We start from the raw sequence: 27,902 nt of genomic DNA, 5'->3' as shown, positions 1-27,902 counted from the left end.
TGCTATAAACAATCATGTAAGGGTTTTCGTGTGTACAAAGTTTTTATTTCTCTGGAATATATGCCCAGGAGTGCAATTGCTTGGTTATAGAATGTGATGGTTAATTTTATGTGTCACCTTGGCTGGGAGTGCCCAGATACTTGCTCAAACATTATTCTGGATGTTTCTGTGAGGGTGTTTTTAGATACGATTATCATTTAAATGGGTGGACTTTCAGTAAAGCAGTCCCTCCATAATGTACGTGGGCCTCATCCTTCAGCTGAAGACCTTAACAGAACAAAAACTAATCCCCTCCAGGGAAGAAGAAATTCTGACAGCAGCCAGCCTTCAGATTTAAACTGTGACATCAGCTCTTCCCTCGGCCTCCAGCCTGTCGGCCCACCCTGCAGGTTTTGGTCTTGCCAGCTTCCATAACGGCATGAACAAATTCCTTATAATAAATCTCTCTGGTAAATGTATATACACACCCTATTGGTTTTGTTCTCTGGAGGTTCCTAACATATGGTAAATGTATGTTTAGTTTTTTAAGAAACTACCAAACTATTTTCCAGAGTGACTGTACCATTTATCATTTCCACCAGTAACGTATTACAGATCTGTTTCCTCCACGTCCTTACCAGCGTGTGGTGCTGTCACTATTTTTGCATTAAAGCTTTTCCAATAGGTGTGAAGTGATAGCTCACTGTGATCTTAATTAATTGTCTTGGTGGCTAGTGATGTTGCACATCTTTCCTGTGGTTATTTGCTATCCTCTTCAGTGAAATGTCTCTTCACATCTTCTGCCAATTTTCTAATTGGATCATTCATTTTTTTTCTGTTGAATTTTGAGAGTTCTTTAAAAATTCTAGGTATGAGTCCTATGTCATCTGTGCAGTTTGCAAGTATTTTCTTCCAGTCTTTTTATCCTCTTACCAGGGTCTTTCATAGAGCAAAAGTTTTTAATTTTGATGATAAAAAAATACGCCAATTTTTTCTATTAAGGACTGTGTTTTTGGTGGCATGTCTAACTGTCCATCTAGGCCTCGAAGATTTTCTCCTATGTTATGTTCTTTTTTTCGTTTTTAAGGATATGCACATTTATTTGTTCAAATAACAAATACATAAACTGAATAACAGAATACTCTATAAAAAGTAGGGCTTCAAATCTGCACAAAAACTGGAGATGTAAAACTTATTAAAATTTACATATTTAATTTTATAATCTCTACGATTATTTGAGATAGCTCTCTAAAGTTTTCCAAAAGCAAGCAAATATCAAATTAATTTCAACAGGGGAAGATGAATAAACTTTTCAAAGGCAAATTAATTTCTAAGCAAATCAACAAGTCCACTTAATTAAAAGAAATCAAGAACAGAAATTAAATATCTAAGTTTAGCAACATAAATTGCATTAAAAAATCAATGAAACAGAATATAAACACAACTTCAAAAAGTTCTGGAAAAACAGAATTGAAAGATAATGGAAATCTTTCCATGACATTTTTTTGTCTGTTTACATTTTCTCCCATATTATATCCTAAAATGTCTTATAGTTTTATATTTTACATTTATAGCTATGATCCATATCAATTTAATTTGTGCATTAAGATGTAAGGTTTAGGTCAAGGATCTTTTTTCTCCCTATAAATAATGAACTGTCCCAGCACCACTTGCAAAGGCCATCCTTTCTCCATTTTGCTGCTCTTGTACCCTTGTCAAAAATTAGGTGGCCACACTCATGTGGGCGTATTTCTAGGTTCTTTATTCTGTTCCATTGGCCTATTTGCCTATCCCTGTGCCAGTAACACAGTCTTGATTACTGTAGCTATACAAGTATAACAGGTCTTAAATTTGACTAGAGTGATTCTTCCAACTTTGTTGTTATTTTCCGTCAATGTTTTGATTACTCTACTTCCTAGTTTCTTTGCTTTTACATGTAACTTTATAATAATCTTGTGTATGGGTTTTTAAATCTTGCTGGGACTTTGATAGGAATTGCAGTCACCTGGATATCAATTTGGGAAGAATCAACAACTTTACTACATTGCTTCTTTCAATCCATGAACATGATATGCTTCTCCATTTATTTAGATCTTTGATTTCTTTCATCAGCTTTTTGTAGTTTTCAGCATACAGGTCCTGTACATGTACCTAAGCATTTCTTCTTTGTTTCTGAGCAAGTGTAAATGTTATTATATTTTTTATTTTGTTACTACATTTTTAATTTTCATGTGTTCATTGCTAGTATACAGAAATAAAATTGACTGTCAATCTTGTATCCTTGTTGATCTGTATCGTGCAACCTCGCTAAACTCACTTATTAGTTCTAGGAGATTCTTTTGTAGATTCCTCAGGATTTTCCACATAAAACACCATGTCATCTACAAATAAAGACACTTTTCCTTTTACTTTCTGATCTATATGCTTTTTATTATTTCCTTTTCTTGCCTTCTTGAGCTGCCTAGAACTTCCAGAACTATGGTGAATAGCAGTAGTGAGAACAAACATTCATGCATGGTCCTGATCACGGGAGTAAAAGCATTCAGTCTTCCACCATTAAGTATGATGCTTGATGCACGATTTTTGTTTATCAAATTGAGGAAGTTTAGCTATATTTCTGTACTTTGTTGTTTCTTCCTTCCTAAATATTCCGTAATTCCTTCTTTAATCATTTCTATTTAGAAAACTTTGTCTTTCTTTCAGGGAGGGTTTGCTAGTAAAAAATTCTCTTCATTTTCTTTCATCTGAGAATGTCCTGAAGGATAGTCCTGAAGGATATTTTCTCTGGGTGTAGAATGCCACAGTTCTTTTCTTTCAGCACTTGAAAAACATTGTGCCATTTCCTTCTGGCCTACATGGTTTCTGATGAGAATCTGCTATCATTCAAATTGTTTTCCCCTAATAGGAAAGGTATTGTTTCTCTCTCCTGACTTTAAGATGTTTGTCTTTGGTTTTCAGAAGTTTGACTGTAATGTAGCTTGGCATGGATTGGGTCTATCCTGCTTGGGATTTGCTCAATTCCTTAAATCTGTAGGTTTTGTCTTTTCCAAATTTTGGAAATTTCAGCCATTATTTCTTTGAATATTTTTTCCGCCCCATCCTCTATGACCTTTCATTCTGGGACATCTAGGACATGAATGTTAGATCTAGTCCCCCATGTCCCTGAGGCTCTATTCATTTTTTTTTTTGAAATCTATTTTCTCTCTGTTGTTCAAATTGGGCAATATTTATGGTTCTGTCTTCAACTCCACTATTTCTCTCCTCTTTCCTCTTTATTCTCCTGTTGAGCTCATCCACCAAGTTTTTTATTTCAGTTATTGTATTTTTAGTTCTAAAATTTCCATTTAGATCTTCCTTACATCTTCGATTTCTTTGCTGAGACTCTGCATTTTTTCATTTAAGTGTGCTGTAACTGCCCACTGAAGCATTTTTATGATGGCTGCTTTATAATTCTTACATCTCTGTCATCTCAGTGTTGGTATCTTGTCTTTTCTTACTCAAGTTCGGCTCTCCTAGTTCTTGGAATAATTAGTGATTTTCAACTGAAACCTGGACATTTTGGGTCTTATGAGACTCTGGCTCTTATTTAATCATGTATTTTGCTGGCAGAAATCCCAAAGTAGTTTTAAACACCTAATTTTCAACAGACTACAGGCTATGTTTACAGAACACATGAAAAAGTTTACTTACTAGTAAGGTTCTCCATTTTTCAAAAACATATCTTGTTCCTTTGGGCTTGCACTTGCTTTTAACTCTTTCACTATCACCCTTGCTACGCTAGTGCCTGTGTAAATCTCTCCAAGGAGGACCTAAAATGAAAAAACAATTTTCTGCGTCATTTCCATCAAAATGGTAAAGTAGGTCTCATTTAGGAGGAAATAAAATACAGGAAAACAAATTAAGCAACAAGTAGAAGGCCTTCTCTATTATTTTACATATTAACTCACAAAAAGCTTGGAAAACTTAAATATTTCCCTTCATTAAAAGGGCCATTTTAAACCATTCATTAGATATTTACAATATTCATATATTTATATATATTTCTTTTCTGTTTATTTTAAAATGTACTGTACTTTCATGGACATTAACCATGATATCACAGAATAGCAATTTATAAGTTCAGTTCAAACATAACTCCAATGTTTCTCAAAAACACTTCAACTAAGTTTTGTTATTTAGTCTAGTGCACATATGAAGAAATAAACTGATAAATGGCCAATGTACAAATAAACTATCACTGCACTGAAACTTAAAAAATTCATGATATTCCAATGACACATAGCCTTTATCTTGTTCCAAAACTTCATTCAAAACACCACAAAAAACATTCCACTGAAATTAACAGAATACAAAATAAGAATGAACAACCTCATGTAAGAATCAGCTACAAGTGAAATATCAAATTCAACATAGGACAACACAAAGGCACTCCAAAATACAATATTTAAGAGAATGAGAGAGCATTTTCAGTAGAAAAATTCAAGGGTGCAGCAGATAGACTGTTTGCTAAAGACATTAGCATGGCTGAGGCATCTTCAAAGTCTCAATGATTTCATCTAATCTCATAGCTTTGAAAACCATCTACATACTGAGTTCTCCCAAACTTATATCTCCAGCCTGGAGCCTCTCGATTTGCATTTCTGGTTGCCTACTTGACATCCCCACTTAGATGTCTAACAGCTACCTCACACCTGACATATTCAAAAGTGAACTCCTGGCTTCCTCCTCCACGCCTGCTTCTCCGTAGTCTTTTTCACATTTCTGATGAAGGCAACTCCATTATTGCAGTTAATCAGGCTACAAACCTCGGCTGCTCTCTGCCTCCAGACTGCACATCTACGCCATCCTAAGTCCCGTATGCTCTCCTTTGAAAATCTGTTTTGGGTCCCACCACTTCTCACCCTCTCCACTGCTATCATTCAGGATCTCTCCTGCCTGGATCTCTCCCTGGATGACTGCAGTAGCCTTCTAACCAATTACTCTGCTCTCACCTTGGCCCTCTACAACATAACTGCCAGGGTGGTCCTTTTAAAGGACAAGTCAGATTATGTCACTCATCTCTGAACCACCAGGACACTTCCCCACTTCACTCTGAGTGAAAGTCAATCTCTACATGCATACAATATCTTGAGTCTGGCTGCCCTATACCCCTCTGTGCCCATCTCCTATGCCTGACTGTTTACTGCCTCACTCTCCCAACTAGAAATTTAAGCACAGTGAGGGCAGAGGTCCTATTCTGTTTGCTGCTACATTCCCAGAGCTCCACACAGGCCAGGACTTTATCCAGCTTCCTCCACATAATACCCATGCACCAAGAACAATGTCTGGTACATAACAGGTTTTGCTAAATGGCTTAGAAGATTTGGTAACTAATGAAGTTTGTTAGACATTAAAAATATGGGATAGACAAATCTGAATGGAAAGATGGTGGACTGCAGAGCAAATACATCTTCCCATCTTCACCACCTTGCCTATGATGTAATCACCACTCAGTTAGGAACCTTTCACACAGAATGCCTGCTACACTGTGGAAACAGTTGTATTACACGATTCCTTTCAAATGATCTATGGTAAAAAGATTGACCAAGCACCGTTACTATAGGTCACCTGACAGGCTATGAGAAATAGAGACAGTTCTTCACAATGGTTTTCATTACAATAAGACTATCTACATCTACACTTCTAAGGTGGTCTAAGTGCTATAAGGGAGAAGGGTAAAGAAATAAGGGGAGAGGGAGAGAAGGGGGTGAAGAAGAAAAAAACAAATGATTTAACATGAGGAAGATAAAAAGTTTCTAAAATTCCAGGTCTTTCCCCCTCTCTTACTGTTCTTATGCCAACAACTAGAAAAGTCTCTGATACATTTAAAAAAAAAAAAAAAAAAAAAAAAACTTTTGCTATGGTCTGAATGTTTGTTTCCTCCCTCAATTCATACGTTGAAACCTAATCACCAATGTGATGGTATTAGGAGTTGGGGCCCTTGGGAGGTGATTAGGTCGTGAGGGTGGAATCCTCATAAATGGGATTAGTGCCGTTACAAGAGGACCCAGAGAGCTGCTTTGCCCTGTCTACCATTTGAGGACACAGCAAGAAGGTGCCATCTATGAACCAGAAAGCAGCCTTCACCAGATGCTAAATCAGCTGGCACCTTGATCTTGGACTTCCAGCCTCCATAGCTGTGAGAAATAAATTTCTGTTGTTTAGAAGCCACCCAGTTTATGATATTTTGTTACAGTAGACTGAGTGGACTATGACAACCCTCTTGAAAAAAGTTACACAGCCAGGAATGTTTTTTGTTTGTTTGTTTGTTTTACGACCGGTAAGGGGATCTTAACCCTTGACTTGGTGTTGTCCGCACCACGCTCTCCCAAGTGAGCCAACCAGCCATCCCTATATGGGATCCGAACCGTGGCCTTGGTGTTATCAGCACTGCACTCTCCCAAGTGAGCCACGGGCCAGCCCTTACAGCCAGGAATGTTGAAGTTCACACATTCCCATATGGCTGCAGGTGGCAATGGGGAAACTCATTTATTACTACAGTGTCTATACAGACCGTCACATGATAAAATTCCTAATTAGCTTAAATTCTAAAAAGTATAATTAGGGAGGAAAAAATGAAAGCAAAGAATATTTTACCTTTCCAAACCAGCCATTTCCAATTTCCTGTATATAGTTTAGACTGTGGCGGGAAACTTGAGACTTCAAACCTTCTATAGAGAAAAGAATATTAAAAATTAAGTAAGTAACTAAAATAAAATAAATATTAAATACATCACCTATAAAGTAGAAAGACTAACATAAATTTAGTGCTTGTGCTAATAACAAAGGCAGAAATAAACACATAAAATACCTCTTTCAAAATAAGATGCCAAAATAGTTTCATGCTTTAAAACTGACAATATTTTTTTTTTTTTTGTCTTTTTTCGTGACCCCACTCAGCCAGTGAGTGCACCGGCCATTCCCATATAGGATCCGAACCCGCGGCGGGAGCGTCACCCCGCTCCCAGCGCCGCACTCTCCTGAGTGCGCCACAGGCTCAGCCCAAAACTGATAATATTTTTGAATTTGTATCCTACCCTGCTCTTTTTTTTTTTTTGGTGGCTGGCCAATACATGGATAGAACACTTGACCTTGGTGTTATCAGCACCATGCTATAACCAACTGAGCTAATCAGCTACCCCCCACCCTGATTCTTTAATACCTTGCACTGCTTTTTTCTGATCCAATACTCTAGCATAACCACTAATCACCATTCCGATGGCCTTTTGTTAGCCTTTATTTTTATGATCTTTCAACAGTTCACCTGAATACAGGATTAGCCCTCTTAAACTACTCTTCTTTAACTTTTTAAAAACAGCTTTACTGAGATGTAATTGATATACAATAAAATGCACATTTAAAGTATACAATTTGATAGGTTATGATATATGTATGCACCTGTGAAACCACCACCACAAAATGGTAAACATCTTCCTCACCCCCATAAGTTTTCTCTTGCCCCTTAGTAATCCTTCCCTCCCACCCCCACCTCCAGACAACCATTCCTGTGCTTTCTGCACTATAATTTGCATTTTCTAAAATTTTATGTAACTGGAATCATACAGTATGTACTCTTTTTTAAGAGCCTGGCTCATATCAATTATTCTAACAAAGATTCAACCACGTTTTTGCATGTATCAAGTCTATTCTTTTTTATCACTGAAAAGTTTTGCACTAAATGAGTACACTACAGTTTGTTTATTCATTCACATGTTGATGGACATTTACGTTGTTGACAGGTTGGGGCTATCACAAATAAAGTTGCTATGAACATTTGTGTACAAGTCTTTATATGGACATATGCTTTCATTTCTCTTGGATAAATATCAAGGAGTGGAATGGCTGAATCATATGGTAGGTATATATTTAACTTTTTAAGAAGCTGCCAACTGCTTTTTTTTTTTTTTTTTTTTTAAAGATGACCGGTAAGGGGATCTTAACCCTTGACTTGGTGTTGTCAGCACCACGCTCAACCAGTGAGCGAACCGGCCATCCGTATATGGGATCCGAACCCGGGGCCTTGGTGTTATCAGCGCCGCACTCTCCTGAGTGAGCCACGGGCCGGCCCTGCCAACTGCTTTTGACCTAGCGGTGCATGAGAGCTTCAGTTGTTCCATATCCTTGCCATCACATGGTATAGTCAGTCTTCTTCCTTTCAGCCATTCTAAAGGGTATGCAATCTTTAAATTTTCATTTCTCTAATGACTAGTAATTTTGAGCACCTTTTCATTTGCTTATTTGCCATCCATATATCTTCTGAGGTAAAGTATCTAGGCAAATCTTTGCCTCATTTTTATTGGGTTGTTTTCTTATCACTGAGTTTTGAAAGTTCTTTGTATATTCTGAAAACAAGTCTCTTATCAAATACGTAATTTGCAAATATTTTCTCCCAGTCTGTGGCTTGATTTTTCATTCATTGTCTTCCAAAAGGCAGAAGTCCAATTAATCAGTACTTCCTTTTGTGAATGATGCTCATGGTGTCATAGCTAATAAATCTTTGCCTAACTGAAGATCACAAAGATTTTCTTCTAGAAGGTTTATAATTTTAGGTTTTATATTTAGGCTTATGATGGCTTCTCAGTTAATTTTTACATATGGCACAAGGTATGCATCAAAGTTCATTTGTCTGCCTGTGAACATCCAACTGTTCAAGCACCATTTAATTGCACCTTTATCAAATGAATTGCCCAGAGAAGAGGTGCCATCAGTGGAAATGGTGGAGTAAAGACCTCCAGGTGCTGTCCGTCCCTAGAAACACTAAAAAACTTTTCAAAAACTGTCAATATCAACTTTATCAGAACTCTGGAAGATAGCCAAAGGTTTATAACAACCAAAGCAGACCAGGAGAAAGTTCACTGAAACAGCATAGGATATCTTTGTTGCTTTAATTTATCCTAACTCCCTCCCCCTCCCCAGTACAGCAGCAGACTTAAAGACGGCCTGTGTTCCCAGTGTGGGTACTGGTTCAAGACGGAGCATAGTGAACCTTATTTCCAAGAAACTGTGTTTATGTTGACCTGACTGGGGTTTCCCTGAAGGACTGCCATAAGCGGCTTCCTCTTGTTTCACCAAACTCTATCAGGATGGAGTGGTCACATGTTCCTCAAAAAACACAAAAGCCAAAATGAACAAGCCATTGCCTCCTAGAGCAAAAAATAACAATTGAGGCAAACAATGTGCATGCTGAAAGCTTTGGCAGAAAAGGCGGGGAGTGAGATTTCTGGGGAGAATAGGGACTTTGTTTTTTTTTTTTTTTTTTTAAAGATGACCGGTAAGGGGATCTTAACCCTTGACTTGGTGTTGTCAGCACCACGCTCAGCCAGTGAGCAAACCGGCCATCCGTATATGGGATCAGAACCCGGGGCCTTGGTGTTATCAGCACCACACTCTCCCGAGTGAGCCACAGGCCGGCCCGAGAATAGGGACTTTGAAAAGCTACTGTGTGTATGAGGGAACCTAGGTAGCCACATGCATGCTTAGGGCAGGATGCACACTCAGGAAGACTTGAAAAGAACATAAGCTTTCACCAATGTCTGGTCTTTAGGCTCAGCACTAGCAGAAAGACTAAGGCAGAGTTGTAAACAGCCTGGCTAATGCTGAATGAGTGCCCTAACACAGAGACAATCTGTAAAGATCTAGAGAGGTTTTTTGTTGTTTTCTTTCTTTTTTACTTCTTTTTTGCACATATTATTAAAAATGTACCAAAAATTATGAAACATGTGAAGAAACAAGAGAGTATGACTCATTCATAGGTAAAAAAGAAAAAACAGAAACTGTCTCTGAGAAAACAAAGACATTAGACTTATTACAAGACTTCAAATCAACTGTCTTAAATATGCTCAAATAACTAAAGGAAACCATGGACAAAAACTAAAGGAAACTAGGAGAATGATTCCTACCAAACAGAGAAGATCAGTAAAGAGATAGAAATCATTCAAATGAACCAAATAGAATTTTGAAATTTGAAAAGTATAATAAGCAAATTGAAAAATTCACTCAAGGGTTTCAAGAACAAATTTGAGCAGTCTCTCAGGGCTTTCAAGTACAAAGGAAAGCAAATTATCAAATAAGCAGCGATAAAACATTTTAGTTTAGAGATAAGTATACTTAAATTATCCTAAGGATATGTTTAATTCCTTTGAAACTTCACTATTTTGGTTGAAGTGAGTGTATTGTTATTTACAGAAATTAAAGCTAAATACTACATGTCATTTTTCCAGTGTTGCAAAATCTAATGCCTTACTTTACATATTTTTTATATGAAACACAACAGCTATGTCATGTTTTATCTTACTTTTTCTTTTAGTCGTGCATGCCTACAGAAGTATAATCATCTCTTGGGTTTATACTGCTCTAAACATAAGCCAGTGTGTAGTACAACAAAAGGCAGGCTTAGAACCTACAAAGACTGAAACAGCCTTCTTTTGGCAGTGTTAGAAAACCCTACTTCTTGGGCCAAGCCCGTGGCACACTCGGAAGAGTGCGGCGCTGGGAGCACAGCGACGCTCCCACCGCAGGTTCGGATCCTATATAGGAATGGCTGGTGCACTCACTGGCTGAGTGCCGGTCACGAAAAAGACAAAAAAAAAAAAGAAAACCCTACTTCTTGAACCACAAGCCATATTCTATTTTATAACAAGAAAGCAATTAACATCTAATCAAACCTCTATCTTAAGAAGCTTATGAAAAGTCAATTTGATTAACTAATCCAAATATACCCAACCTCCCCAATGCAGTAGAAGATAAGCAATGTCCTGATCAGCAAGACAAGCAGTGTCCAGAACTAGTAGAGAAACCTACCTGTGGTATCCAATTTCAATTAAGGAGACCAGTTTTAGTATTATACTAAACCCAGGGTCCAGAAAGAAAAAGACTCAACTTTTGCAGGAATGCAATGGGCCTGAGCTCTAGAATTCAGCTTCACTGGGAGGAGAAGGAAGAGAAATAAACAACCAAAAGAGAAGATGAGCAGTCCAGTATGTTATGATAGCAGCAAGGCTCCCATTCTCACTTCTCAAAAATAATTCGTGAAAATATAACTGTGGAGTATACTATAAAGCAAATATATTTCACAGGGCCTAGTTTCTTGTACTTTCAGGTTTAGTCTAACTTCTTAAAAGTACATATAAAATGTTGACCTTGCAAAAACAGAAAAATTTCCCCAGGCTACATAGTCTTTGTTGTAAGATAAAAAATTGTAACACAGCAAGGCTGCTGGTTCAAAGACAGACAAGTTACTGATTGATATGTAAAGATACTGGAAAGCTGCTGTAGGAGAAGGAATGTTTGCTAAGATCAAACTTTTGTTGGTAGATCACTTAAACTGCCTTATGGTATGTCATCTGGCTTGTTTTACTGAATGTTACCAGCCTATATTGTTAAACTATAACCCCACCTATGTTCTCTTCCTGTAGGTCTGGAGAATAAATGTGGGAAGAGAACCCCAATACATGGTTAATTTCCAAATGAAAGGAATGCCTCTCTCTTGAGGGTTCTGGGAGATTAACCACTTCAGGGCTTCTCGCTGCTCAGAAGAGATGGGCTTTGAGTAATCCTTTGCAGCTCCATCACCCAGGGGAAAAGGGGTGACAAATCCATGGGAGGCAAAGCAACATATAACATATAGGGTCTTACCTACGGAAGGCTGGAATTGGGATGGAGCTGGTAGTGAAATATTTGGTACCGAAAGTGTGAAGACCTCTGCTGGGGACTGAACAGAGGGAGTATCTTCTGCTGGTGGTGTGAAATCTATTTCATCATCAAAATTATCTTCAAATTCCTAAAATCAAAGAGAGCAATAATATTTAAGATAGAAACATTTATTCACTCATTTGGAACACACTGCCTTAATTTTCTTTTTTCCCAATTTGTACTTACTTCAAGTAAAAAGCATGTGTAATTGTATTCTCCAACTCCAAATAACAGAATAAGATTTGAAAATTACACATATTTTTATGTAACTTTTAAAACTGATAGCTTGAACTTAAATGTAAAATTTTCTAAAATGACCATGCCACTTAACATGGGAATACTCTTCTAGACTCAGTGATTTACTTTTAAAATACTACAATTTAAGCAATTCTTTCAAAATTATTATCTACTTACACAAGTCTCTTTGCATATCAAATCGAAACAAATTTACTTTTTAAAATTGTATATGCATTTCTAATTGCAATGTGATTTCTATCAAAATAAAGGCAGTCAAAAGACACAGAAAATATATTTTTAAGCAAGTCCTATTTCTTTGGAAAGAGTAACAATGGAAAATTACTAAACTGGGTAGAAAAATCTTCAGAATCTAAACCACAAAGGTCAGTATAAAACTGTGCGGCATGTAAGTGTAATTAACACACAAGAACATCTGGTTTTCTAAAGATGACAACTTTAAAATTGAGGCTGCACCAATAAGGCTGTGGAAACGTTTTAAATGACTATTTGGCAGAAAGCCATCCCGACTCTTCCTACCATCATTCTAGTGAGTTGGGTATATGTAACTTGATGTCCATGTTGATTTAACACAGGTACAGATGATTATTAAGTCATTTATTCATTCATTCAAATAATTAACAAGTATTACACCTCCAGGCACCATAACAGGAGCTAAGAACAGATCGGTGAAGAAGACTGTTTTCCATTCCTCTACCAACATCTTTTCATTTTCCTTTTCTGTCACCTCCCGTTAGCCCACACCCAATACAAGGAAGGAACTAAAAGTTATAATGGTAGATTTCTCTAACATTTATGTTTTCACATGCATGTGAGAAAACTTATTCTCCTATATGTCATATATGTTCTCAAATACAATAAAAGACATTATTGCTATTTGTATGGGGAGAAGAGGAAGCAGGAAAACTTAGGTACTGTAACTTCAATCTGTGAGGGCACTTCTGAACAAAAGAAATTGTTCAATTTTCCTTTTGAACATTCCTAAAGGTTCTCTCATTAAGAAAAGACTGTCCATCACCCACATCTTAAAAATAACACCACTCAAAACTTGGCAACAGCATAACATACCACTGGTATGCCAGCAGATGGTTGTAAAGGTTCAGAGATTCAGACGCTCAAACAAATGAGATAAGTCTGGTTCACTTTTAGAGTAATGCCAGTGGCTATCTGGATGAATTTGGGCAAGTCACTTATTTTACCAGACTGTAGCTTCCTGATCTGTAAAATGACTTCCATGGGACCATGGAGCTCTAAAATCTCTAAAACTGCATAGCTCTAAATCTAAAGGAAACCAACAAATTACAGATGGCAATACTCATTCAGTCACACAGATTCTAGCGTTTGGCCCCTACATCAGAATCACCTGGGGAAATGTGAAACAATAGAGATTCCTGGGTTTCACCTTGAATCTGCATAATAAACTCCTTTATTTGATACTGAGATTCAAACAGGTTAGACCAATCTTACTCAAGAATGAGGTATCATGAAATGTGAGATACAGACCAGATTTCAGTATCAGCAACATCGATCAAACTTTATCTTTGTCCAGAAATGGCCAGGTTTCTGTGCAAAATCTCTCAGCAAGACTGACAGTCAAGGGACGTAGATTCTCTACCTACAACTGTGCCCCAAGTAGTGTAGTCATTACATTCCTATAATGACTCTCAGGCCTAGGGGCTGATGTTGGGGATAAGCAAGCCCTATAAAAGATTAGAAGATTAGATTTTGGGGAAAAATCTTCTAAAGCAAATGCCCTGTGCTAGTGAGTCTCTTCCTACCGCCCTCCCGGGTACTCAGCCTGTGTGAGTAATGCTAGCGTTGAGCCAAAAGGAAAGCACATCTCGTTTCCTCAGAGCTGCACCAACTCAAGGTAAAGAGCACACACAATAAAAACAGGTCTGGGGCTTTAGAAATCAGGCCCACATGTCCAGTAAAGAGAAGATTACAGCTAGAAAACAACTTCCTTTTCTTTCCAATTTGAACCAGTGGCCCTCAGGACTCCAGGGCCAGCTACTTGCAGAACCACTTTCTCTGCATGCATGAATTCCTTTTTAACAAGTATTTATTGAACTCCACACACCAGCAAGCACGCAGCAGGTTGTAGAGCAGGATCTCCCATTGGTTTACTGGTAGATTCCCTCCACCTACTGCTACGACCCAGTCCTTCTCCAGTATCCCTCCCCGGGCCAGGAGTTTATAATCAGCAGCATTCTTCTTCCCTTAGGGAAAGCAAGGTTTCAGGAAAAAAACTGCAGGTTTTGATGCTCTTCTTCATACACAAAACACACTGGGGGATCCCTTTGCCTCAGTAATCCTATGATCACAAATCCTATGACCAGCCTACTTAGGTCTGGAAAAAAAAAAAAAGCCTGCTTTTCTTTTTAGGCCCTCTGGCAAGTGATTCAATCATCGTACTTCACTCTTCACTTAGCAAAAACTTAAACTCACCATAGGCAAGGGGTTATTGTCAATGATGCTCTAAGGTAGAGTCGGCAAACTACAGCAAGTGGGCCAAGTCTAAACCTCTATTTTCGTAAATAAAGTTTTATTGGCACAAAGCCATGACGACTTGTCAACAATGTCTATTAACTGGTGCAGTGCTACAGTGGCAGAGTTGAGTAGTTGTAACAGAGACTATATGGCCCACAATATTTACTATGGCAGAAAATACTTACTCTCTGGTCTTCATAGAAAAAGTCTGCTGATCTCTGCTCACAAGGAACTGTGGTATACACAGCCATTCTACTGAAAAACATATCGTAAGATTATTTTAACTGTTCCTCCCATCTGTGCTCACCTTAAAGTCTATTTCTGGGTCCTTACAGCAGGATACACAGTTTGCAATTAACACTATTAATATCATTAAACTGCACAAAGATAGGATCACAAAAGAAGAAACTTCTGCAGCAGGTGCCTCCCCTGGAAAGAGAGATAAATAGTATTAAAAAGATGTACATTCCAAAATCAACTTTACTTAATGAACCAATATATTTTCCTCTAGATGGAACCAAGGGTTCACAAAATAACACGCAAGGTAATTGTTTTTTGTTGTTGTTTTTGGTGGGGTTTTTTAGGCAGCTGGCCAGCCTGGGGATCCAAATGCTTGACCTTGGTGTTATAACATCACGCTCTAACCAACTAAGCTAACTGGCCAGCTTTTTTTACCTTTATATTTTAAAATAATCTGAGATTTGCAGAAGACATGCAGAGGCAATACAAAGAGTTCCCAAAGCCCCTTCACCCAGCTTCCACTATTGCTAACATCTCACATTTCCACAGTACGTTTATCAAAACTAGGATAATAATATTGGTATAATCTTATTATCAAATTTTGGATTTTATTTGGATTTTACAGGTTTCTCCACTAAAGTCCTTCTTTTCCAGGATTCAATCCAGGCTACCAATGTTGCATTTAATCATCACGTCCCCCCAGTCTCCAATCTCTGACAGTTTCTCAGTCTTTCCTTGTGTTTCATAACTTTGACACTTTTGTAGAGTACTGATCATTATTTTGTGGAATGTCCCTCAATTGGGTGACCTGATGTTTTCTCAAGATTAGACTGAGGTTACAGATATTTGGGAATAATCTAGAATAGCGCAGGGGTGAACTGCCCTCCCTGTACACATCAGGGGTACATGACTTATTCCAGGTAGGTAAGCTTCAATCATCTGGTCTGGAAGGTTTCTGCCAGGTCCCACCACTTGTAAAGTGACCACTTTCCCCTTTACGTACTCTATTACTTAAGAGAGAGTCACAAAGTCCTGTGTACACCCACAGGGAAGGGAGTTAAAACTGTATTTTCTGGAGAGAGGAATATTAAGGAGTTTGTAGCATATGTCAAAAACACTACAGTAATTAATAAATACTTGGGGAGAGATTTTGAAGCTATGCAAGTACCCAGTTTTTCTCTAAAGTTCTACACACCAATTTCCATATCTGTTAGTGCATCTTGCCTACAGCAATTTAATACTGTGATGTTTTAATGGCGATTTTCTATTTCCCTCCTTCTACATTGATTATTTAGAATTCTTCTGTAAGGAAGATTTGTCCCCTCCCCTCCACTTACTTGCTTTATTTATTTGCAGTCATTTATATAGTTATGGACTCATGGACATCTATTCTTTGGGTTATAATCCAATATTATCATCATTTATTTTGTGGCTTAACTTGTTCCAGCTTTGGCCACTGGGAGCTCTTTCAAGTGGACTACTGGATCCTTTTGACATACTCCATCCTTGAGGCTCCAAGGCTCCTCTTATATTTTCCCTATTCTGGTTCTAGAATCAGTCATTTCTCAAGCCCTGGTCATGATAAGGAGCTTTGCCAACAGAGCGGGATTCTGCAAACTACAACCTGTGGCCTGTTGCATAGAAAGACACCCCCCCACCCCCGTTAAGAATGATTTTTAGATCTTTAAAGCGCTGTTTTAAAAAATAAATTAATTAAAACAAACCAAAAAAGGATATGCATTAGATAATGCATGTGAGCCACAAAGCCTAAAATATTTCACTATCTGGCCCTTCACAGAGAAATTTTCCCCATCCCTATCTAGAGCACAAAGATTTTTACATATTGTTTTTAATAAGGGCTTAGTTATCCAGAAAACATCTTACTCGGCTAGAGTATTCTGAACCTTTTCTTTGTTAGAGCTAACTGTTAAGTCTCAGCTACTGGTGTTTTACTAAGAAATAAACTTTTCCTTAAAATCCTTATCTATGGTGAATTAAGTATCCAAACGCATCAAAGGGAAGGCAAAGAGACAAGCTCACGATGCTGTAATTTTTTTCTTAAGTGAAACTATAGTACTTGAAGAAAACTAACCCAAACACCTATGTAAGCAAAACACATTCTCGAGTATAAAATAATTTCAGTGAAGATCAGAGCCGTCTAAAATGAACTACAAAAAAATAAAGGACTAAGTTCTTTTTCAATAACAAAAGGTCTATTTGTGAAAGCAATGCTGAAATGCTATTGTTACAAGTAGGGCTCAGACTGGCTGAAGACTTCCTTAAGAATAACATAGTTAACCAAGGGTTGTCAAGAATCTGCAAGTTCTTTTTTTTTAAAGATGACCAGTAAGGGGATCTTAACCCTTGACTTGGTGTTGTCAGCACCACGCTCAGCCAGTGAGCGAACCGGCCATCCCTATATGGGATCCGAACCCGGGGCCTTGGTGTTATCAGCACCGCACTCTCCCGAGTGACTCTCCCTAGTGAGCCACGGGCCGGCCCAAGAATCTGCAAGTTCTAAATCAATAAAGTCTAAAAGAGAGGAACGTCCATACATTTAACACATGAGATAACTTGGTGATTCCTCTCAAAACCAATCTGGAGGAAGTTGACTTGAACGGAGAGTAAGAGTCCCCGAACTACAGACATTTACTTCTGTGTACATCTGGAAAACTAAACTGAGTAAGGAGCCATGAGCCACTGAGCCAATTTTCTATGAACGACGACCAAAAGGGATCACTTTCCTCTTCTTCCTTGCAGCTAGCTGTTCTCTTATTCAGTTTGGCCTGTGCTTCCCCACTGGTGTTTATTCTTAACTTTGTTTCTTGTCCCTGACTCACATAATAAAATTAAATATGACTCGAGAATTATATAGCAAAGTGCTTTCATATACACTGTATTTTATTGATTCTTAAGATGCAATTTGTCCACCACATTTTGACATCCCTGAATTTCAGGTGCATCTTACACCCGAAACCAAATTAGTTTAACTGTCAGCATTTTTTCTACAAAAATGAGGGTGTACAATTTCATTTGATCTTCATAACATCTCTGAGGAAATACGACTAGCTCACATCACAGATGGAGAAACACATATGCCCAGCATCCCACAGTGGAAAAGTGGCAGAACCAGACTTTGAGTTCAGGTATTCTCAGTACAAGCCCCCACTTTCCTTGACAACACCCTGTTCTGTCTCAATGTGGTTAACTTTTAACACTTAAAAACAGTCTAATGTACTTTGAACCCTAGTCTATCATTGTTAATCCAGGCAATTCATACTTCCGGGGCTGTCCTCCAAAATCCACAAAGCTGATATGAAATTACTCTTTCCTCTCTTTTCACCCATAGTTTTGTTATCATCACAAACTACCCATTTATTGTAAAACTGGACCAGGACTGCCTGAGCGCCAGCCAATTATCTGATTTATGAAACTGCTCCTGTGATCATTAGATAGGCATAAAAAGTCATACCCATGTTAAAAACAATGAGTTATGCCAAGTTTTGCCCTACCTTTATTTTTTACCCACCTTTAATTAATACCCTGCTTATTAAAGTTATGAGACTGCAGTGGGCATCTGCTCTCCCTTACTCAGATTTCTTCAATGTATATACCACGTATATTCAACCTCAAAGTCTAACAATCCATTAAAAGGACTCTACAAATTACTGCCTGAGAAATTTACTAGTAGCCTCAAGTAGACATTTTTACAGTTACAACTTTTAAAAGCTATTTTATACACCGTATTTTTCTTTTGATGAGTCCAAAGCACGGTGCTTTAAAAAACTCTGTACACCACTGAAGGGAAAACATCCATAAAATGAGGAAATCAAACCACATGAAGGTGAGATGGGTTTGTACAAACCACAGAAAGGAAGTAAATTCTAGATGTGAGGAACCACAACTGAAATCCCCATGCCCCAGTGGCCAAACTAGAAACCGAGCCCGGAGAAGGTTCCTGATTGCAATTGCTAAGAATCTGTGAAGGCAGTTTTCCTTAACATTCTCAGTCTACAGCATTCAGAAGCGCATAAATTAATCATCTACTAAAGAAAAACATCAAGAACAACAGGAGTGTGGCCATAGATTTAGGCAGCTTTACTGATTACAAACCAAGAACAAGGACAATTAGAGGTTTGGGGTACTTAGTATGCTTCCCCAAAACAATGATTAAAAAATACTTGGCATCTCTACAGCACATTCACTGAGTTTTCATTTTACAGTTTTCAAAGCATTTTAATAGCTATCTAGCACTTGATTTAATAAGCAGAAAACTTGAGAAACTCTAAGAGGTAGGTACATATTTACTGTTTTAGAGACAGGTAATTTGGAGAACGCAATTTTTCAGTAATGACTCAGAGTAACCTGACTATTAATTCAACCATTATAAACCTAGCCCAATTATCTGATTCATGATACCTAGAACCTTGAATGGAACTTGAACACATATGTAATTAACTAGAGAGTTGTCTGTAAACCCATTTTTGGATTAAATAAATGTTAAAGGTCCACAGATAAAAAGAAATGATGATCACTTATATTCTCTGGTAGTTACCAGTCGGGAGTGCTGTTGTTATTGTTTTGTGCTATCATTATGAACTAATGGATTTAAACTACCTGTTGTTTCCATCCACTACAGTTATTCTTATCGATGCTTACACTGCCTTATCTTTAGCCAGCAGGACCTCCGAAGAGGTCTGCTCCCAAGCCCTTTGACAAGATCCCAGTAGTCTTGGATTACATTCTTGTTTCCTGGTACGTTCCAGGCTCACCTTTTATATTTTCTGCTTCAAACCTCGTATCAATAATTTCCCCAAGAGCCTTGATTTCTTTTAAAGTGAACTGCTTATTTAAAGACACCTGTCTTGGGCAGGCAGCAGAGCTTCCCATCCATTGCTGGTGTTACAACTACTTTAGAAAACAATTTGGCACTGTTTTGAACACTGAACTTTAGTATCACTGTGGTTAAAGCAGTTTCCTTCTTAGGTAGATACCCTAGAATAGGAATCAGGGAAGTATGGCCTGTGGGTGAAATCCTGCTCTGTTTGTTTTTGTATGCCCTGCAAGCTAACGACTAAGAATTTACATTTTTAAATAGTTGCTTAAAAAAAAAAACCCAAAATAATATTTTGTGATGCATGAAATTTATTTCAATAGCTGATAATGCTAAAAGAAAGACATTATTCATCTCTGTGGAAAAACATATCACCATCTATGAACAGTACTGCCCCAAACAAACAAAAACAAAACATCAAATCTGAATCTAACCAAGCCTCTGGATCCAAATACCAAAGTATGGGAAATACTATGAATAGTGGAACATATTAAATACCACAAGAATGTAATCAGCAAAATACAGGCTATGAAAAATACTGGGGAAAAAAGCTGATGAATCGTAAAATGAGGGGGGTGGGGGTGGGGTGTACAACATCAAAAGAGACTTAAAAAGACATACCGGCCAATTGCATTGTATGGATATTATTTGAATCATGATTCAAACTATTTAAAAAATGACATTTGAGACAATTGGAAATCTGAACCCTGAGTAATTGACCATATTAAGGAAATATGATTCATTTCTCCTAGGAGTGATAATGATAATGTGGTTATGTTTTTAAAAGTAGTCCTTACCTTTTAGAGATAGTGACCTACTTAACCATGTCTGGAATCTGCTTCAAGATAGTAAGAGGGTAGAGGGAGTGGACGAGGGGTAGTATGAAAAAAGATGGGCCAGAAGCTGGTGATTATTCAAGCTGGGTGAAAAGTGTGTGGGAAATCGTTATAAGTATTTGTCTAGTTTTGTATATGTTTGAAGTTTTCCACTTACTAAATAAATCATTTTTCTCATCCATTAGATAAAAAGTTTAAATAGAAAAAGAGTAGAAGAACAATTTACAATCTATATTCTTGCCTACTCTTGATACTGTATTAGTTTGCTAGGGCTGCCATAACAAAATATCACAAACTGGGTATAAACAATCAAAGTTTATTAATTCACAGCTTTGGAGGCTACAAGTCCAAGATCAAGATGTTAGCAGGGTTGGTTCCTTCTGAGGGCTGTGACAGAAGGATTTGTTCTAGGCCTCTCTCCTTGCTTCTGGAAGACAGTTGTCCTTCCTGATGTCTCTTCATATCCTCTTCCCTCCATGTACGTGTCCAAATTTTCCCTTTTTTATAAGGACATCAGTTATACTGGATTAGGGTCCACCCTAATGACCTCATTTTAACTTGATCACCTCTGTAAAGACCTTCTCTTCAAATAAGGTCACATTCTGAGGTACTGGGGGTTAAGATTTAACACATATGAATTGTGGGGAGACACAATTCAATCCATCTCTAGGATATATGTTTAACTAAAACAAGTAAAAAAAAAGATGGACAAGGTAGAGAACAGCGTGTACACAATGCTGCCATTTGGCAACAGTGGCAACCTACAGGGAAGGAAACAGGGTGACTGAGGGACAACTGTGGGAGGTGCTATATCCTTTTATATTTCTTAAATTCTGTACCATGGGCTTCCCACCATCTTCACAGCCTTATGTCCAAACTCCTTAACAAGGCTTATAGTGTTCTTGATCATCTGGTACATCATCATGTACCTCTCCAACCTTGACTCTCTTCACTTTTCCTTAATTCTACTGTGAGCTACAGTGCCCATCTTTCAGTCCTTCCAGACACATCTTCTGTCACTTCAGTCTTATATTCTCCCTTACCGGGAAACTCTACCATTGACACCCCCACCAATAACCCCCCAGAGCCCAGCCCACTGCCTGCCATTCAGTTAGAAATTGGGGGTGGGAGGTTAAGGAGTTAGGAAAGAGAGAAAAAAGTGAGGTGGCAACTGAAGGGCAGGAGCAAAGGAAGGAAGTTGAGCAAGCTAGAGAAAGTTGCACAAAAAGCCAGAGACACAGAGAGAGAAACCTATAACTAATCTACTGGTTAACAGAACAAACTTGTTTTCAGAGTCAAACAAATAAGATTATACAAGCAGCATTCCTTCAATAATTTTGTGCTGTTATATGGCAAGGATTTTCCATTATTGGGGTGTTTAATCACTTATTCCCCACATCTCCAAGAACTCCCACAAGCATTATCTACCCATTTTGCAATTCCTGTCTAGCACCATCACTATTGTTTTCTTTAAAAAATACATTTTCTTAAAGTGGATTTCCCCCATCTTATATAACAGGTATTTATCCACACACCATGATCTCCCCATAGCCTCACCACTTAACTGGAGGCCGTCAGAGCAGTTAGCAAAGGAAGAATACAAAGGCACCCTCTTCTCCAGAAGAGCCCCAGGAGGTGCTGAACTGAGAGGAAAGCCCAGCGCATGAGCAAGCTCCTCTGCTGATCCAAGCTTGGGCCTCCACTCTGACATTTGTTATAAAAAAAGAATCTTAATTGATGCCTTCTAAGACATAACTCTAAATCTGTTTTAGTCTGATATGGATGGCAAAACAATATACCACCGACTGGGTGGCTTAAACAACAGTAATTTCTTTTCTCACAGTTTCAGAGGCTAGAAGTTCAAGATCAAGGTGCCAGCAGGGTTGTTTCTCCTGAAGCTTCTCTTCTTGGCTTGAAAACAACCACCTTCTCGCTGTATCCTCACATGGTCTTTCCCCTGTATGCACAGGTATCCCTGGCATCTTTTCATGTATCCAAATTTCCCCTTTTTCTACGGACACCAGTCAGAGTAGACTAGGACCATCCTTATGACTTCATTTTAACTTATTCACTTCTTTAAAAGCCCTATCTCCAAATGCAGTCACAGTCTGAGGTACAGGCACTGGTGGGAGGGAGGATGAGACAACTCAGCCCATAATACTGTGTAATTTATTAATTTGAGAATTCCATCCCCACTGGTAGGGGATCCAATCTTGACAGCACCAAGAATGAGAATACACTGTTTTCCTCTCTGTCTTCCCAGGACACAGTGGTTTGGGAAGGGAAAAGAACTGTCTGACCATTACAGTGGGTGTCAAGAGAGTGCCAGGTATTTGTACAACTCATCTGTTTTCTGTCTTCCCAGCCCCTCTCACCTGGGGAAATTTGCATGAGAGAATTAGGTTCCTACCTGAGAATTAAAACTGGTAGATACTGGGCTGACTAGACAAAGGAAACTCGGTAGAACTGAGGGAAGCTAAGGACTAGCAAACTGGTCCTGACACAAAGTCCGCCTCTATCATATAGTTATGGCTTTTTTTTTTTTTTTTTTTCTTTTTAAAGCAGGTTAGAACCAATAAATCCATCTCCCTCTTCCAACACCCAGACAAGTGGCTTTGCCTCCCAGAGACTTAGTAAAATGAATCATCACCACACCACTTAGGGAAAAAAACGTGAACAAGCATTGCAGATCACACATTTTTATTTAACATCTCAAAATCACAAACCCACACCAAGGTCTCAGGGGTTCGGATCCCCACACTGGCCAGCTGCCAAAAAAGAACAGGAAAAAAAAAATCACATACCCATCTATCACAAAGGTTTCCTGTACACAGTCTTAAGTCACTAAATGTTTCCTTTGCCTCTTAATATAACAATACATCTATTTGTAATAACGTTAAATAATCTAGAATCTCCCTAATGTATTCTAATATTAGAAAGGAAAGGGGAAATGAAGCATAGCACTAAATATACTCAACCCCACAGAACAGTAAATAGTGCATTGATGATCTAGTCAGTGAATCAGAGATTCCACAAAGACCCCTAAGCCAGAATATCAACAGCCTAGAAAAACAAATAGCACTGTGTGTTAATCAGTGAAGTGTTCCTCTTGTTCAGAAGTGGTTTTCAAGGTCAGCCAACCGTACTGCTCTCTCACACTTACAGAAGGTTATATAATTTGAGTGCTGACTGAATACCTGTGAATGAGATCATTATATACAAAGTTGCTGGTTTCTCTCAGCCTATTCCATTAAAATCTTTATCAAAGGGTCACTTCATTCCCATTTTAAAAACACTAACTAGGATGGAGACTTCTACAGAAGAGCTAATCTAAGGCAGCACAGTTTGGCTGAAAGAATGTCAGGCTTGGATGACTTCTGTCAGACTGCCATGCCCCCACACCCCAAGAAAATGATGGGATGGGTATTTTGTGAATTAGAAGCTTAATTAAGTTGATGGCATAGATGAGTTGCGGTGTAACCCACAGTGCTTAAATGCTTGTAACAGCTTTGAATCAAAACCTTCCTACAGTCCATGAAGACAGCTCAGAAACAAGAAGCATCTAGTTCCAGAAGTAGAAACTTACATCCAGTTTCCCAGGGCTTCTTCCCCGACAACTGGTCACTTTAGTGTACCACTAATACCTGAAGAGAATACTGTTTTTCCACACAACTCCCCATTGAAATCTGTAGAAATGTGGAGGTTTATCAATGGCAGTATTAGATTCACAACACTTAAACCAATATAACTTCTGCACAATACAGCCAAAAGGACAGAAGAGATGCCTTAAATGTATGCTCCTTACTTCCTCAGTAGGGCAGACCCTAAATATCCTAGAAAAACATGTCTCCCCCCAACCACACTTTTTAAAAAAATTACCTATGACACCTTTATAGAGTTTAAGTTCTCAGAAGCCTTCTAGTTTCCTAAGGTCTAGCTCAAGTTCTTGCTAATATAATTGAAACATATTCTTAGGCAAGGTGTCCTTAAAAGTTCTCTCTTCTGAGAGGAAGTAGATGGTGGTATGGGTGCAGTAGAACTGGGCATAAGGGATGGTTGGGACTGGGGGACAGGTAAAAAGAATTCATTATACTCTTCTGTCTACTGCTGTGTATGTTCTAGATTCTCCACAATAAAGTTTTACTTTTTAAGTACTATCTTCATAACTAAGACAGAAACTGCTTACAACACTGATCTTGACAAGGTTCTATAGCACATAAAGGCAAGATCACCTAGGATTTCCTATTTGATAATGCTCCATCTGATATGTCTTTATATCATAAAGAAAAATAAACCCAAAGACAACTTAATCCGATATGATTAGATGCTTCCAGATACTCAGGTGTCCAGCCCAAGATAAAAGACCTACAGATAATTTAGAGGACCATGGGAGCAGGGTGTCTCTTATGGAAATGGCTGCCCACTCAGCCTATTATGAAGCCCACCACCAGTCAACAAGCCCCATCCAATGCATTCATTCATTCATTCAACAAATATTTACCAAGCATGTGTTACAGGATAGACACTGCTATAGGTTCTGGGAATACAGATGTGAAAAAACAAACTCCCCGCACTCAAGCTTACATTCTCATGCAGACAGACAGACAATAAGCAAATAAATAAATATATGGTAGCTCAGATGGTGAGAAGTAATATGGGAGGGCCGGCCTGTGGCTCACTCGGGAGAGTGCGGTGCCGATAACACCAAGGCCACAGGTTCGGATCCCATATAGGGATGGCCGGTTAGCTCACTGGGTGAGCATGGTGCTGACATCACCAAGTCAAGGGTTAAGATCCCCTTACCGATCATCTTTAAAAAAAAAAAAAGAAGAAGAAGAAGTAATATGGAAGAGTAAAGCAAGGGACAGGGGAAAATGTTATTTTATATGGAATGATCAGGGAACACATTTTGATATTACAATAATTGATGCAAGCAATGATGGTGATTTGGTCCAGGGGTGGAGGAAGGGGGGCGGTTATAAAAATAGCTAAAAATTAAATGCGCTTACTATGTGCCAGGCACTATTCTAAACTCATGCAATCCCACAACAACCCTTTGAGGTGCATACTATTATTAGCCCCATTTTAAAATGAAGAAAACTAGCCCTGGAGAGGCAAAATAGCTTATCTAAGGTCACAGCCACTATGTGGAGACGCTCAGAGTGCACGCTCTTACCACTCCATGACAGTGCTGGGGCAAGAGTGGGCAGTGCCAGGATTTGTTGGCAGACAGGAGGTGGAGTATGAGGGAAAAGGGTCAAGGACACCTCCAATCAGTTTTTAATACCTTACTCCTAAACATGAATTTAAGAGTAAATTCATGATCACCTGACATTTGAGAAAACCTCACATAAAAGACAGTGATCAACACAAATAGACAAGCAGGAATTTGAAGGAAACAGACAGTGCAGCAGTAAAGAAACAAACGCAAACCCCAAACTAAAGCAACTATAATTAATATTTTCAGACACAAGAGATACTACACAAGAGGAGAAGATATTATTTTAAAAGTGGAGGGGCGAGGAGCTCCTGGAAATCTAATGTAACAGAAAAAATAAAGACTCTCACATAGTAGAGCAAAGAGACAAAAAGATCAACAGAAGTAAAGTAGAAGCTCATTCCAGGAAATTCAACATTCAACTGATAGAAGTTTTAGAGGAAAGTACAAAGAAAAGGAAGAGGAGGTAATTCTCCTCCCCCCCCCAAAAAAAAATATACGTGTGTGTGTGTGTGAAAATTTTCCAGAACTAAAGCATATGGCTTTCAAGATTCAAAGGGCCGAGTGTCCATGTTAATGAATGGAAAAAGACCCATACCAAGGCATAGCTTTATAACTTTTCAGAATATGGAGATAGACAGTCTCAAAAGCTTCCAAGGAGGAGTTAAAAGAGGCTACACAGGAAAGGAAATCAGATGGCCTCAGGCCTCTCAATAGAACACTGGAAGGCAGCCAGAGAGCCATCATTCCAAGACTGGAACAGGGTACAGAGGACTCCAGGACAGACAGCCAAACATACTGAGAGGAGCACAGGATGAATAAATGATGTGTACATTAAAAACTAAAAAACGATAGCAAAGGGCAAGTCCAGGGAAAACAAAAAATAAGAATTTAATAATCATAAACACTACAGGGTCAGCTGTGAATAATATTTAGTCATAAAAATATAAATAAAGTGATTTAACCAAAAAGTTTAAATAATTGTTGAGAAGGGGAAGAGCGTGTGCACATATGCGTGTGAATATATAAACTCTCTTCTTCCCTAGTAGGAAGGCAATATCTAATTAAACCAACAAACAGTGGTACAAGCATGTTATCTAGCAATATGGCTAGAATAGCTGCAGGACGTTGCCTTTGTGGAACAGAGAGTAAGGATGGGGAGGTGAGAAGGGACAGGGGCTCGCTGTTTTTACTACAGTATAAGCCCTGGTAAACTATTTAACTTCTAAAATTATTTTCATGCATTTTCCACAAATATTAAAATTTACAAAATAAGATTTTTAAAAAGGACAGGGGGAAAGGGGGAAAAAAAGAGGACCAAGGAGACAAAACAATATTCAAGGGATGGGACAAAGAAACAGCTGAATAGGAAACAGGAAAGACAAATGTTATAGGGGCAACAGGAACATGCGCTGCCATGGAAGGCAGGAGGAAAGCATTTTAAAAGGTGTTATGGAAAGAAATATGGCAATTAGCAGTGAAAGAACCATGAAAATGATTCACTTAAAAAAAAGAACTCTTCCTGATAATGTATACTAAGAAAGTTATTCAAAAACAGAATGAAGCTATATGGAAAATATATGTACACGGGATTATTATTTTATATCCAGGGAGAGAAAAGGTCCAGCAGAAAACACGGAAGGTGAGAGAGAGGCTGACCAAGGCTGAGAAGGAAGCCAGAACTTAGAAAGGCCAGGATGAAGGGCAAAGATCAAGAAGTTTGTCAAGGGCTGGCTACTAAGCTCATTTGGTTACAGTGTGGTGTTCAAGGGTTCAGATCCCCGTACCAGATGGTTAGAGCACAGAGTTACAACACCAATGTCACTGGTTTGGATCCCCATACTGGCCAGCTGCCAGAAAAAAAGAAAAAAGAGTTTGTCTTAAAGAGCTGAGAGAAAGGAGAAAAATGACATTTGTCTGCTACTCCACATTCTTTTTAAAATACCTGTCTGTGAATCAGGATATACAAAATACTGCTAATAAGCATTATTTCTGGGATCTACAGCAGTCATCAGATTCTTAAAAGGGTCCAGATCTCCACAAAAGCATACAAAGCAATGGTGTTTAAAGTATTTTCCATGTTTACAAATGAATGTTTACAGGTTTATGATTAATTTCTTAAATGTCAGAAATACTTCTATAACCTTTAGTTTAATAGTGCAACTTCCTTTCATAGGTGGAAACTAAATGGTTGCTCTTACAAACTTTAAAAAAAATATGAATGTGGTTTTGAGCATAATTATGGAAGTAAGCATTTCTGTTCCCTAATTTTCAGTACAGAATTTTCTTTAGTATTTTGAGAATAAATTTAATGACAAAT

The 27,902-nt window shown here is 38.3% G+C and overlaps 1 protein-coding gene across 3 annotated transcripts in view; it reads right to left on the bottom strand.

Moving 5' to 3' along the window:
* LMTK2 (lemur tyrosine kinase 2) overlaps positions 1–27,902 on the bottom strand; it is a 90,763-nt gene that overhangs the window by 51,570 nt on the left and 11,291 nt on the right. For 2 of the 3 annotated variants that reach the window (XM_063089445.1, XM_063089447.1), the window contains exons 2-5: positions 14,762–14,883; positions 11,653–11,797; positions 6,616–6,689; positions 3,670–3,788 (exon numbers count right to left, since the gene is read on the bottom strand). In XM_063089445.1, coding sequence (XP_062945515.1) covers positions 3,670–3,788; positions 6,616–6,689; positions 11,653–11,797; positions 14,762–14,883 — 460 coding nt within the window. The remainder of the gene's footprint in view (positions 1–3,669; positions 3,789–6,615; positions 6,690–11,652; positions 11,798–14,761; positions 14,884–27,902) is intronic. The other variant, XM_063089446.1, reaches the window with a different exon arrangement.

The sequence above is a fragment of the Cynocephalus volans genome, chromosome 3, assembly GCF_027409185.1.
Source record: "Cynocephalus volans isolate mCynVol1 chromosome 3, mCynVol1.pri, whole genome shotgun sequence".
NCBI classification, from domain to species: Eukaryota; Metazoa; Chordata; class Mammalia; order Dermoptera; family Cynocephalidae; genus Cynocephalus; species Cynocephalus volans.
Note: the sequence above shows the minus strand (reverse complement) of the source record. Positions and strands in the feature narration are given on the sequence as shown.